The sequence below is a fragment of the Bombyx mori genome, chromosome 22 (genome assembly GCF_030269925.1).
Source record: "Bombyx mori chromosome 22, ASM3026992v2".
In the NCBI taxonomy this organism is placed as follows: Eukaryota; Metazoa; Arthropoda; class Insecta; order Lepidoptera; family Bombycidae; genus Bombyx; species Bombyx mori.
In genome coordinates, this window is record NC_085128.1 from 3650699 (window position 1) to 3664643 (window position 13945).

At 34.0% G+C, this 13945-nt stretch overlaps 2 protein-coding genes across 2 annotated transcripts; one reads left to right on the forward strand and one right to left on the reverse strand.

Moving 5' to 3' along the window:
- Positions 1–1156: 1156 nt before the first annotated feature.
- LOC101740635 (pre-rRNA-processing protein TSR1 homolog) lies at positions 1157–5929 on the reverse strand. The gene is made up of 10 exons (XM_004924729.5): positions 5896–5929; positions 5364–5599; positions 5025–5295; positions 4201–4939; positions 3442–3951; positions 3065–3331; positions 2799–2888; positions 2486–2593; positions 1975–2095; positions 1157–1329 (listed from the first exon to the last, which is right to left on the reverse strand). The coding sequence occupies exons 2-10, from the start codon at positions 5458–5460 to the stop codon at positions 1181–1183; spliced, it is 2352 nt and encodes a 783-aa protein (XP_004924786.1). The 5' UTR covers positions 5461–5599; positions 5896–5929; the 3' UTR covers positions 1157–1180.
- A 2167-nt stretch (positions 5930–8096) lies between these two features.
- Sec61alpha (transport protein Sec61 alpha subunit) lies at positions 8097–13555 on the forward strand. The gene is given in 10 exon segments (NM_001044163.1): positions 8097–8147; positions 8284–8351; positions 8581–8646; positions 9027–9237; positions 9686–9847; positions 10286–10381; positions 10475–10641; positions 10927–11067; positions 11754–12002; positions 13017–13555. Coding segments are annotated over 10 exon segments (1431 nt in total). The 5' UTR covers positions 8097–8140; the 3' UTR covers positions 13281–13555.
- Positions 13556–13945: the final 390 nt, after the last annotated feature.

Sequence of the window (13945 nt, forward strand, 5' to 3'; positions counted from 1 at the left end):
GGCTTTTCAACTACGCGCGGATAAGTAGGTGAGCTCACGGGCTCAACCTGAGAGAATCTGCTGACACTGGTTCCAGCAAGAGTAGTGCTTCGCTCAATCTACCACTGGATAAGAATCGCGACACATTGAGAAGATGTCGAGTATGATCAGTGACGTCCTGAGTATAACCTACTATACAAACCCAGGAGGTGTTTTTCTTTTACACCCTAATATTTTATTTTAGTTGAGTTATTATACGTTTTTAGTTGAAAACAAAAATGAAATTAAAAAGCATAAATATATTTTGTTGCAAATACTTTATTTAAAACTTTCTCTGCGTCTATCCAAGAAGATACGTACATATTTATTTAAAACCCTAATAGCATCTATCAATAGATGAATTTAAAAAAGGCCTTAAATTTATTATGTAAAATAATGTTTAAAAAAACTGAGTGAAATGAATAAAAGATTTTTATGTGAATACATTCGATATTTGAATATAGAACAAAATATTTTTTTTTTGTAATGTCTAAAGTGTCACCACCACACTGCCTTCGAATGAGATTAACGACTAGTTACGACGAATGTTCCGCTGTGCGTTGCTCTTCGCGCTTCGTGTGTCAATAAACGATGTGGAAATGCTTTTATTGTTTTATTCATGAGGTATAAAAACAATTCTTGTTTCAACCCGGAGCCCAACATGGATGAATACCGATATCCTTATTGAAGTTAAGATCGACGTGAGAATAAACTTGGAATAAAAATAAAGGTTGGCCGTCCCAAGATATTTGAAACATTAAATTGGATGGTAGATCTTATCGACGCTTGAAAGGCAAACGTGACTAAGCGACAATAACTGCTTTGTACATAAATGATAGGCAATAACCATATTCGATGCGCAAAAAAAATATATTTCTAGGTCTATTAAATATTTTTCAATCCTACAGCTAGATTCCTTAAAATAGAATTTTTTCAGGTATTTCAACTTTAAATTAGTCTACTGTAAAGTTCACGCATTGTCGCTTAGTCACGTTTTCCTTTCAAGCGTCGTTATTCACTTATGTTCACATCCTGCCATGTGGCTATATGAAAAGCTCTTACACCACAGTGAATCTTGTATCTTGAATTTTTACAATTACAAATCATTGTTCTAGCCTTGGTCAAAATAAAACAAGTATTAACAGTACATAAATATATTAGTTTACTCCATTACAACATCATTGTCTTTGCTTGTAACTATACAGTTCTCGTAGGACCATTTCGGGAAGATTCGTTTGTATAAGTTTAATAGTACGGTATCTTGTGATTTCAGTTGCCCGTCGAAAACGCATTTCATATGACCGTGAGTACCTAAAATGAATTTGTAAGATGAAATTATTTGTAATATTGTCATGGCACAAAAATGCACTGTTGGGGATCGTAACGAACACCTTTTGCTTTATGTCTTATCTGTATAGTATGCCATTCATCTTAATCCCAGCTATTGACACTAATCTAGTATACCATTCATCTCAATCCCAGCTATTGACACTAAGAAATGAAATCCGGCCCTCACAGTTCATCAGGCTGGTTGTCCATTAGGTAAGAACAATGAAGAGATCGTGTGTTGAATATTCATCATGGCTGTTAATGGTATGAAAGGACAACAGTTATACAATATAAACGCGATTTCTATCGTACTAGTATATTTTTACACATTTTAATTGAAGACATGAGGGGATGACGGGAATATGATACATACTCATGATATATGATACATTTTAATTTTGTGAAAACGGGCAACAACCTTTTGTTACTTATACTTTTTATCGTACACAACTCCTTCAACACATGCAATTTCTAAAAATAGCCTTTAAACCCGGTGTTTTAAGGTATAATATGGTTTATAGGCACATAACACCATTCAATGTAAAAACCCAAAAATCTTAAAAATAGTTCTTAAGTAAAGATAATTTGTCCACTCATGTCTTCAATTATACACAATATAAAACGTACCCAAAGGTTCTTTGATGTGTCCAGTACGCCCATACTTCGATCTTAGTTTACAGGGCTTGAAGTAAACTATATCTTCTCTGTTAAAGAACATGAATCTTATGACGGCTGACTTTTTATGAACCTGCAAAACAAATTAATTTTATTAGAGAACAAATTATTACGGTGTTTATTTGGGCGGTTCACAGACAGATAGAAAATACTTTCAAGATTAATATTGTACTACCGTTTGCTATGCAAGCGGAACGTGAATGCCCATTGTAAAAAGATCGTAGGCATTACGCCCGAAGTTACACAGACTTCATCATAATCATTAATACGGGTGACATTAAGGGGCATGGGAGATATATTCTAAGTCTCCTATATTACGTTATAAGATCCGCGGGAGAAACAAGTTAGCTGCCTCTAGTATTGAGAGGCTTTTTTGATTTCCTCGACATTCCTATCAGGACGGATTGTGTGAATGAGACATTTAAAACAGCCCTGCGTTTGATATTACTGTTGAATTCAGTACCTTATATGGATGTCCAGAGAGTACAATTCTTTTTATAACTAATCTATCAGGGCTGCATGAGAGTAGTACGCCAGTTGCTACAAGCTGCAGCTTTGTGTTCTTTTTTTCCTGCGATCACAATATGATATGATTAAATAATATAATTTAAGGTGAATTTAGTAGACTAACTATCTTTGGACGAAAATTTTTTGAAAAATATAAATGGATCGAATGAAAAAAAACTGGTGCTAATATATTAACAAAGGCCATAATGAATTTCAATAAAAAAAAAATTAATATATCTAAATATTAATAATTATACATATTAACAAACCTTAAAGCATAGCACTGTAGATGGACTGAACTGTATAGGTGCAAAGAAAGATGCAACACAAGTTGATGCTGGTTGGAAGAATCTCTCGTACTGCAACATAATATGATATTTATTTTTCTTATTTTATTAATTACATAAACAATTAGACCAATGATTGATACTAATGAAGCCAGGGCTTCAGTCTGCAAAGTTATTTGATTAGCCCCATTAACTTAACACTTGTTTGCCAGATATATCATTGTACATTACATTTTAATAAAGCTCACCTTATGCTTACTGCCATTGGTGTGCTGACTGAATATAGGATTCACAATGAACCTTCTATAACCAACTTGGAATATAAGTCTTTCCTTGCTCTTGATAGGTTCATTGCAGGCACCAGTGCGTTTTAATACTACATTCATCAGAGACATTTTGTGTTCGTGTGGTAAAAGTCCGAAAACAGCCAACGGAGCATTCGGATTTGCTGTACTAAAGGCTTTCCATAAATCTTGATGAACACCTTTTACATGTATTCTTATATAAAAGCCATACTGTAATAAAATGTTTGGTTTTGTATTAAATCAATACCATACATAAATTAAACTGTTAACGAACACAACATGAATATTGAAAAAAAAAAAGTTTTCTATACTCTACTTACCATATTAACTAAACTGTCTTCGAGTTCCTTAAAAACCCTCTTCCTGGTGCGCTCATAGTTTTCAAACTGAAATATTCTAGAATAATCCTGAGGCAAATTTTCCTTTACATCCCATGCTGATGTCCTGAAAGACTCTAGTCCTCTGTATCTCATAAAACGCTCTCTAGCTGGGATATCTTGCGGGGTATCAACTTCATCAGGGAATTGCTGATCTTCTTTTGCAGCTGCTAACTTCTGCAACATCTCATGTTCTTCCTGAGTGTCTATTGTGGCATCATACTTCTCATCTGTGGGTCCAACCTCTGATTCGGTAACAGATTCAATATCATTGAACTGTTTATCGTCCTCTGGATCAGAATTATCATCTTCACAAGACATAAACTCATCGTTTTCTTTCTCATCTCCACTATCAGACTCATCACCATCTTCCTCGGCATCAGATTCGACAATCCAAGCAGCTTGGTAATCAGACCAACCTTTGGGTACTTTCTTGATTTTTTTCTTTTGTGTCTGTAAACAGTTTAGACAATTTTGTAATTATTTATTTGCATTACATGCGGTAGGCAGCGGCTTGGCTCTGCCCCTGGCATTGCTGAAGTCCATGGGCGACGGTAACCACTCACCATCAGGTGGGCCGTATGCCCGTCTGCCTACAAAGGCAATAAAAAAAAAAAATCAATGCTTTATGTTTTGAATCAAGATGTACTACTCTCCAGCAAAATATACTTGACAATATTTTTACAATTATTTTTACATTACCTCTAAATTAGCTTGTTCAATTTCTTCTTCAGTTGGCCAGGTCTGCTCTGCATCCATAGGGTCTGGCACATTCTCTGATTGAAGACTCTCTTGCTTCGCAGGATCAGCTACTGCGAGAACTGACATTTTTGTGACTTCAGCATACATACCATCATCATTAGTATTTTCTTTCCCCAAATGAAATGGGTGGGGGTCCTCAAAACCCTCTATTCTAGTCATTTGAAAGTCACCAAGTCCAGTAATATGAACAAGTCCATTGACATTAAGTGCCATTCCTCGTAAATACCCTGATACTCTTAAAGTACCACTGTTACCTTCTAAATCGGGTACATATTCAACTTCCTCAGCCAGCATATAAGGTCTTTTCTCTCTATGATGTATTATGTTACGTTTCTGATTTCCTATTTTCCTTAACAAGTTCAAACCATCTGATTTTTTATCTAATTGCATTACCTTTTCTTCTGGAAGCCATTTTGAGACCAATTTCTGAACATTCTGTTTTTCTGTAGTGCGTTTCTTTGGGTGGACTCCCTCTATATCCATTGCTACTACTACAGGGGTAGGCATTCCTTGGGCCATAGAGAGTGCTAAAACTTTTTCTCCCCATTCATCAACTGGTTCCTCTAAAGCTGAGCTTACATAGAGGGCAGTGTCAGCTATTTTTAAAACATCAAGAAGTGCAAAGTCGTCACCTACTTCAGGACAAATAAACGAAAACCGCTGTTTGAAATTTGGCAACCTAGAATGATAAATAATTATTTTCAGCAAAATTACTGTCAATTTTGAGGTCTAGCTTTATGTTCATAGTACAAACATAAACATACCCGATGTGTACAATTCCGTTTTCAGACTCGTTTACGACAGCCCCATCAGAACAGGTCTTCAGAATGGCGAGTGCCGATCCTACATCGAGTTGCGCATTAAGCGGAACGACACAAACTAGAAACGGCGGATTCCTAGTGCCTCCTAAAGCACGTTTCGTAGCTAGAACCTCTTCCCTTTTATTTTTGCGAATTTGTGAAGCCTGATGACGGCGATCGTCTTTTCTAAGCTCACGACGATTACGTCGAACAATTTCTTTCAAGTTGACTTTTCCTGAAACACAGCTTTAGGTAAATAAAGTTATAATAGCGATTTTATAGGTTTAGTGAAAACATCCTAACCTTTTACAGCAGCGGCGATACCTCGTTTTGAGCGATGGCGTGATTTATGAGTTTTATTGCTCTGCTTGAAATGGCCGGGACGATGTGGTTGTTGCATTTTGACTGTTTTTCAAAACTTAAATGCAAGCTAGCTGATTTCAATTTGAATTTATTTACTAATAAAAAAAGCACATGTTGACAATCTTTTTGATAAGGTACTTTATGACTTGGTAACTAATACCTTTAAGTCACGTCTCCTATTTTTAAGAAAAATGATAAAATGGCGTGAAATCAAGATGATTAATTTGAGACATTAATCGACTGACATGAAATGAAATGAAATGAGATGAGATGATATGGGATGAAATATAATCTCAGTGTAATGTAATCATTTACTGAGATTTTTTCAGTGAACTTTTTGGAGGATACCAAGAAGTTACGTCCAGCAACTTTATACACTTTCACAGATATTAAACAGTTATTAAACCACCGTTATTATGTGTATAACACATGTAAACCTGAAGAAACATTAAATTGACAAAATAAAACAAACCACACAACTTCACTCCTCGCGTTCCCGCCAAAAAGTCCCAATCTGGTCATAGATAATATACCAGTCATAGATAATACAAAACCAGTCTTACATCCGTTTTTTTTCCTTTTCGTTCATTGACAAGGCAAAAGAAAAATAATTTAATTAATAATTAATTTTGTAATAAAGGTTAAAGCCATGTCTTTTCCATGAAATTTAAAAAAAATGACTGGAAAAGGAATTACATATTTAAATTAATTTAAAACAGTTTTAGGCAGCGGTGCATTTCAGTTTAATTAGGGACCTTTTGACTTAATTTTAGGACGCTTATTATTTAAGCGATTTCATTTTCTCAGTTTAGAATTTCTTCCTCTTTATACAGTTTTTAATGGTTACAAGTTATTAGGTAATCATATAATTTTAGCAAAAGTCTCTTAAGCAGGGAAATGAAACAAAATTGCTGAACGTGGCTTTCCGCCAGTTTAAAAAACATATATATTTTTTTTATTTAACTATTGTTATTGTCTATTCATTTGTACACGATCCTGTTTTATAGCGTGATTTCTGGAACTATAAACTATTTCTGGTTCAAAAACGGCAGTTTCAGAAGATGTCGAATTTTGAGGTCGTCGTGCCCTAAAGGATAAGACGTCCGGTGCATTCGGATCTAGTGATGCATCGATGTTAGAATCCCGCAGGCGGGTACCAATTTTTCTGATGAAATACGTACTTAACAATTGTTCACGATTGACTTCCACGGTGAAGAAATAACATCGTGTATAAAAATCAAACCCGCAAAATTATAATTTGCGTAATTACTGGTGGTACTTACTGGTGGACCTCTTGTGAGTCCTCACAGGTAGGTACCACCGCCCTTCCTATTTCTGCCGTAAAGCAGTAATGCGTTTCGGTTTGAAGGGTGGGGCAGCCGTTGTAACTATACTGAGATCTTAGAACTTATATCTCAAGGTGGGTGGCGCATTTACGTTGTAGATGTCTATGGGCTCCAGTAACCATTTAATATCAGGTAAAGTCGTCCACCCATCTAAGCAATAAAAAAAGAATGGATTTGTTAGTGATGAATCTTGTTGTTGAAATCTTGCTGAGTTTTCTAGAGAGCTTTCATATGCATAAACCATTTATTTTGTTCTCCCCCTTTATTGAGTTTGTCCTACAGGTCAGAATTACTTACATACGAACAAGGACTGCAGAATATAAAATATTTAATCCATGAAATTAAATTTCACTGTAAAAAGGCTGTTTTAATTTATTCAAAGTAATTAAAAGTATAATAAGTATCAAAGTACCATTAAAACATTGTGTTTTAATGGAAAGGGATGGACGGAATTTGATGAAAAATGGAATTTGATTCGTTCAGCAAAATGTCGTTTTTTTCCCTACATATGCTGATAGCCTTGAGAGGCTATTTCAGCTTCTCATTCAAGTGTAGGTGAGCTCACAGGGCTCAAACCGTGTTGCTATCACTGGCCCTAGCAAGAGAAGTGCTTCGCAGAATCCACCGCCAGATCGGAAACGCGACCCACTCAGAAGATCCGGCGATAAACTCAGCGCGCTGTGTCTATGGGTTAATTCACACGTCGAGCCCTTCGTCGCAAGCCACGGGTTCGACGAAGACGGTGACCGGAAATGTGATTTGTTTCTAAATATGTATATAAATAAAAATGAATATAAGTTTAGTTCCAGTAATAGTAGTTTTATTTTTCCAACTGAACAGGCAAATAAATCATATTATACAGCCTAATCTTTTATATATAATAATTATTATTTTTTTCATGAAAAATGATAATATAAACTGAAATGAAATGATGTTGATTAATATGAAAGATGGCATAAAATGAATAATGTGTAACCAACTCATTTCAATTCTCGACTTTGTGGGATACCAATAAATAAACACGTTCTAGACGTTGATATATTTTTTAATGGCTTTTATTCTAGTACTGTACTTCTTATATTTTTGATGTTGACGAATGTATGCAACTTAATGAATTTCCCACACGATATTTTTACTTGGTAGCATGTGGTCTGGGTTAAGGATGTCAACATTATCCACGCCAACATCACAGGTCACGTGACGTGACATTGTGGACGTGTCATTTGCGGACAGCTCGTTGGCGGCGTTGCGCAGACTCTTTTCGGTGAAAAAGTCCTATTGGAGTGTTATTAATGAACAAAAGTTGAATGGTTATTAACGGATTGATCAGTTAATATTTTAGTTAGGATAGTTAAATCGCAATAAATCAAAATGGGAAGTGAGTATCGTTTAAAGTTTTCATTGAATATTGTGTATGAATTCGAATCTGTGACTCCTAAAATCATTAGCGTGATTTTACGGATTAGACTGTGTATTAAACTTATGTTTTAATGTTGCGTTTGATGTATTTGCAGTAAAATTTTTGGAAGTAATTAAGCCGTTCTGCAGTATATTGCCAGAAATAGCGAAACCAGAACGTAAGGTAATTTAATCTTTAATCTATTTTGTTAGATTAAACCCTAGCTCAGCATCTCCTTTACTCTGAAGTACAGTGCTAGACGAAATTTTCGTATTTTACAATCATTTCACCAATCTTCCACGTAAGTTATCGAGTGAAAGTTTTCTAACCTTATTCTTCTAAATTTAACTGTAAATGGTGCCAACATTTTGTATAGTGTGTTCAATTTCTGAATGAATGTATTATTTTCCAGATTCAATTCCGAGAGAAAGTATTATGGACAGCAATCACATTATTTATTTTCTTAGTATGCTGCCAGGTAATTAATTTGCACTTATATGTACCATATGTCTATATTTTATGAAGCATCATATAAGTATATTTATATTATACCTAAATATTGTTATACAGAACTTTCAATTTAAAACATTAGTACATTATTAGACTACAGAAGAAGTAGATTAAAACTAGGTATAAAATTAATGCTTAAATGGCATTAAAATAGCAGAAAAAAACCACTTTGTTCAATATATTTTCCAGATTTCTTTTTGACCTTCTATAAAATGCCACATACACAACTTTTTAAGTACATTACTATTAAGTGACAATGAGAATGATAGTTTTAGAATTTTTAGCATTAAAATATTGGATACCTATGTATTTCATTAGGTATTATTTCAATAATATGTTCAATTTCAGATTCCCTTATTTGGTATAATGTCATCAGACAGTGCCGATCCCTTCTATTGGATCCGTGTAATTCTTGCATCAAACAGAGGGACATTAATGGAGCTTGGTATCTCACCTATTGTAACATCAGGACTTATCATGCAGTTGCTTGCTGGTGCTAAAATCATTGAAGTTGGTGACACTCCGAAAGACAGGGCTTTGTTTAATGGTGCACAGAAATGTAAGTGTTGGTTCATTATAATCAAATTTACACAATATTCATATTAATCTGATTGGTGCTTCATGTAAAACATACTATTAATAGCTATTATTTTTAAATGGCTTATTTAAATGAGGTCTTACGAGTCTTGAAACTGGCAAAAATGTTAATTTGATAGAATAAAAATAAATAATTTTAATAATAGAAATTTCATACTCTATGAACCCATCGAAAGCACAGACAGCTGACAGATCCTTGTTCGTGTGTGTGCAAGAAATATTTAACTACATATAGCATAATGAAGTATTTTTTAAATTTAGTTTCATGTATTACTATTACTACTATTGGCTTTCGGTTACATCAAAAGTATTAAATATTGGAAAAGAAATATATTTAAACGATAATCATAAGTGAATACACTTATAATTTCAGCTCGATTCTAAATAAATAACGAAATATATATTTTCAGTATTTGGTATGGTGATTACTGTTGGTCAGGCTATTGTTTATGTAATGACTGGAATGTATGGTGAACCCAGTGAAATTGGTGCCGGAGTGTGCCTCCTCATTATCATACAACTGTTTGTGGCCGGTCTTATTGTGTTGTTGCTCGATGAATTGCTCCAGAAAGGTTTGTAAAAATATATTTGCTCATTTGTTTTTTCCTTCCATAGACCGGAGAATTGTTGACAATTTTTCTGCTAAAATTGTCATAGACATCAACGTCACTCATCCTCTGTAATGAAATTGAAGGTAGCAAAGTGAATAAAAAACTTGTTATGAAATTAGAATGAGTAAAAATTTATAAACCGTTATGATATGTTGGCAGATCAATGATTAGTTTATTCAGTTAGTTCAAAGCTCATCACTATTGCATATACATTGATTCAACTATAATAAAAACCAAATTCGAGTTCTAAGTGAATAGGCATCCCAAAGTAAACAAAAATAGTGAAAATGATAGCTTTTTTAAAAAATTCAATTGTATATTAGTACATGTACTAGCATTATAATTAATTTAGCATGTTGGTAATAAATTTAAATAATTTATGATTTATTTATGTTTCAGGATATGGATTGGGTTCTGGTATCTCTCTGTTTATTGCTACAAACATCTGTGAAACCATTGTATGGAAGGCATTTTCACCAGCCACTGTTAACACTGGTAAGTTGTAATTTTAAATACATATCATTGAAATTACCCTTTATCACTCTTAAAAAAGGAAATAAGAAAATAATAATAATTTTGTTAATAAAGGTCGCGGCACAGAATTCGAGGGTGCTGTGATAGCATTGTTCCATCTGTTGGCAACACGTCCAGACAAAGTGCGAGCTCTCCGTGAAGCCTTCTATCGACAAAATCTACCCAACCTGATGAATCTACTAGCCACTGTTCTTGTCTTTGCTATAGTGATATACTTCCAGGTGAGAATTTGATGACTCTAAAACCTAGATTTGCTGGCAACTTATGATAAATTATATTATAAATTAAATAGTCCTTAAAAATTATTTAAAAAAAGTTAAAATTTTCCTTTCAAATAACTAATAATGACATTTAAAGATTAAATGTTTATCAAATACTAAATCACCGGTACAAAAACTAATATTAACCTTAGCTATGTTTTGAGGATTTAATATTGAAATTATTATTTTTATCTAACTTTTAAAGAGCTATATCTACAGTAAATAAATATCTTTCATTGTACACAGGGCTTCCGTGTAGATTTGCCCATCAAGTCTGCTCGTTATCGTGGACAGTATTCTTCATACCCAATCAAACTATTCTACACTTCTAATATACCCATCATTCTGCAGTCTGCTCTTGTCTCCAATCTTTATGTCATCTCACAGGTAAGAATTTGAAATACCATAAATAGGTATATTTGTTGTTACATGAGCAATGAACTCACAAAATATTTGATATTGAGCAGTCATCACAAACCATTACTAGAATAGATATGCCAATGTATTTTTTTTTACTTTTATTTATTTATTTTATTCTTAAGCACCTATATTTTTATTCACTTCACTGTTAAATCTAATTTCTTGTAAATATTATTCTTTTCAACTATATCTATTTAAGTTCTTCTCAACATTTCAATTAATTTTTAATTTAACATAATGTCAATTAAAACAATCGATTCGACTTCGTTTCTGTCTATTTGCCTACAATTAGCGTATAGCTTACTATAACCTGTTTGGCTGCAAGTCATTCCAATTGCAATAATGTGGAAAAAAATCATTTTTTGATTAATGTGATATAAATTATTTCTATCATTCTTTATACTATGCAAACCATGCATTTTCTGTGGGGAAAATACTTTCCAAATCTCTAGTTAATTCATGACAATTAAGAAAAGTCTGAAGGGCCTATTTAAACAAAAGAAATTATATAACTACGGTAAATGTTTAAATGAAATATTGAAAACATCAATTCAATCAAATGTAGTTAGTACAAATAAGTGTTGAGTCAGTTGATGAGACTAAGAACGTTATTTTATGCAGAGAAATTATAATACCGTTATTTTTTAATATAGATGTTGGCAGTAAAATTCAGCGGCAACTTCCTAGTGAACGTTTTGGGTGTTTGGGCTGACGTGGGCGGCGGCGGCCCGGCGCGAGCTGCCCCGGTGGGCGGGCTGTGCTACTACCTGTCCCCGCCGGAGTCCCTCGCACACATCGCACACGACCCCGTGCACGCCCTGCTCTACGTGCTCTTCATGCTAGGCTCTTGCGCCTTCTTTTCAAAGACCTGGATCGATGTGTCTGGCTCCTCAGCCAAAGATGTGAGTTCCCAATTGTCACTTGACCTGTCTTTGCTAGGCAACCAATAGGACTGTGTCAATTGCTTAAAATTATCAATATTCTAATAAAAGCAAACCTCGTACACTGCCCATTCTTAAAAATGTGCAATAAATTCTTACCTATTAATTGAAACTTATTAATATAGTATTAGAATAATCAAAATAATGTACACAATCAAAGACGACATAATATCTCTATTTACCTAATTATTTATTAATTATAACAAATATTATGAAAAGTTGGAAGCTGGAAGTTATATAATAGTTTAAAAATACTGACTTATAAGCAATTCAAATACTGCTCATGATATTGCATTATCTGGATTCAAACTTTGCTTATTTACAGTAAGACTTAGATACATCAAAAATATAAATAATTTAAAGTTTTTAGTTACCTATATGTCATTATGTAATGGAAAATGTTAATACATATAGTTTTACATCAAGGAACCTCTGATTATTTGATTCGGGCTTCAAGGTTCAGTGTGAATAATGAAATTAATGAAAAATTACGAGAGCTAACAGATGTCATTAAACCAATAATTTTAAGACTAAGATCTAACCAATATAATAACGACAGCTGTAGCTATCGTCACAAGCGATAAATATTATATTTATAATAACAGGTTGGGGAAAAAGTCTTTTCGCACTATAGTATGTATGAACTTGTAATACAATCTCTCGGGCTATACTGTTTGTATCTACTGCTTTAGGTATCATTAAAAGTTTAAATTTTAAAGAAGATAATTCAGATTTGATTTTGATCAGAAGCCCCAAAATTTCTATAGCAATGGGATCATGTCCCTACCTAAAATGGTACGTATATACTTTAGTTAAATGTAGTATATTAAAAAATGTTGTGAATTTTCTTAAAAGATGTGAAGAAACTTTTTCCCCAACCTATTATTATATATATGTTTTAAATCACACTTTTTAGTTCACTTATGCCAAACTGCATTAAAATGACTATTTGAATAATTACGAAATGTCGTTTAGGTGGCGAAACAACTGAAGGAACAGCAGATGGTGATGCGCGGTCACCGCGACAACTCCATGATCCACGAACTGAACCGCTACATCCCGACGGCGGCCGCGTTCGGAGGACTGTGCATCGGGGCTCTGTCAGTGCTGGCCGACTTCCTCGGGGCCATCGGCTCCGGCACTGGGATACTGCTCGCCGTCACCATCATTTACCAGTACTTCGAGATCTTTGTCAAGGAACAAGCGGAGATGGGCGGCATGAGCACACTGCTCTTCTAAGTCTCGTAATGATAGCGGCAGTCGGACCGCTGCGTTCAGCTCCGTTTTTATTGTCGTTTCTGCTCTGAATCGACATCATTAGGTGTACGTTTTCATATCTGGTAGTGTTGGATGTGAAAGCATCGTTGTACTTTATCGAAAAAATTAGATTTAAGATTTAATATTTGTTGAGTTGAAGGCAGCGCTCCTACCGGCGTAGTGTTGTGTGCGTGGCGGCGCGTGCGTGGATGATGTGCTAATTTATATGAGATGAACTTTATAATAAAAAATACTTTACAAATATGTTTTTTGTTTCTATATATTTATACTCTCAGTATTTTGAAATTTACCACCAACTTAAATTAAGCATTTTATCATAGCTTATACATAGGCATAAAGAAGTAAACTTTTTGAATCGTAGACCTGTAATATGGTACCTATATAAATTAGTGATAAAACTTTATCATAGACAATACTTGTTACTATAATAATATGTCTTAACAAACTTAGTCTACACATGTATTTTGTTTGTGTTGAATGAACATGTGTTGTTTTGTTGGGAATTTTTGTTATTGCCAGTCAATGTTTTCCTTTCAAGATGACTCGGCAACATTAGTCTAAATAATAATACCTAATTATACTATAAACATGTTAGATTGGAATTAGAAAATTCGTTGCTGCAGCAT

Excerpts from the sequence above, each read along its gene's own strand:
- LOC101740635 (XM_004924729.5), bottom strand. The coding sequence starts at position 5,460 with ATGCAACAACCACATCGTCCCGGCCATTTCAAGCAGAGCAATAAAACT. Across the intron at positions 3,332-3,441 it reads AAGACAGTTTAGTTAATATG|TATGGCTTTTATATAAGAAT; the intron begins GTAAGTAGAGTA and ends ATTTTATTACAG. Across the intron at positions 2,889-3,064 it reads CCAATGGCAGTAAGCATAAG|TACGAGAGATTCTTCCAACC; the intron begins GTGAGCTTTATT and ends ATTATGTTGCAG.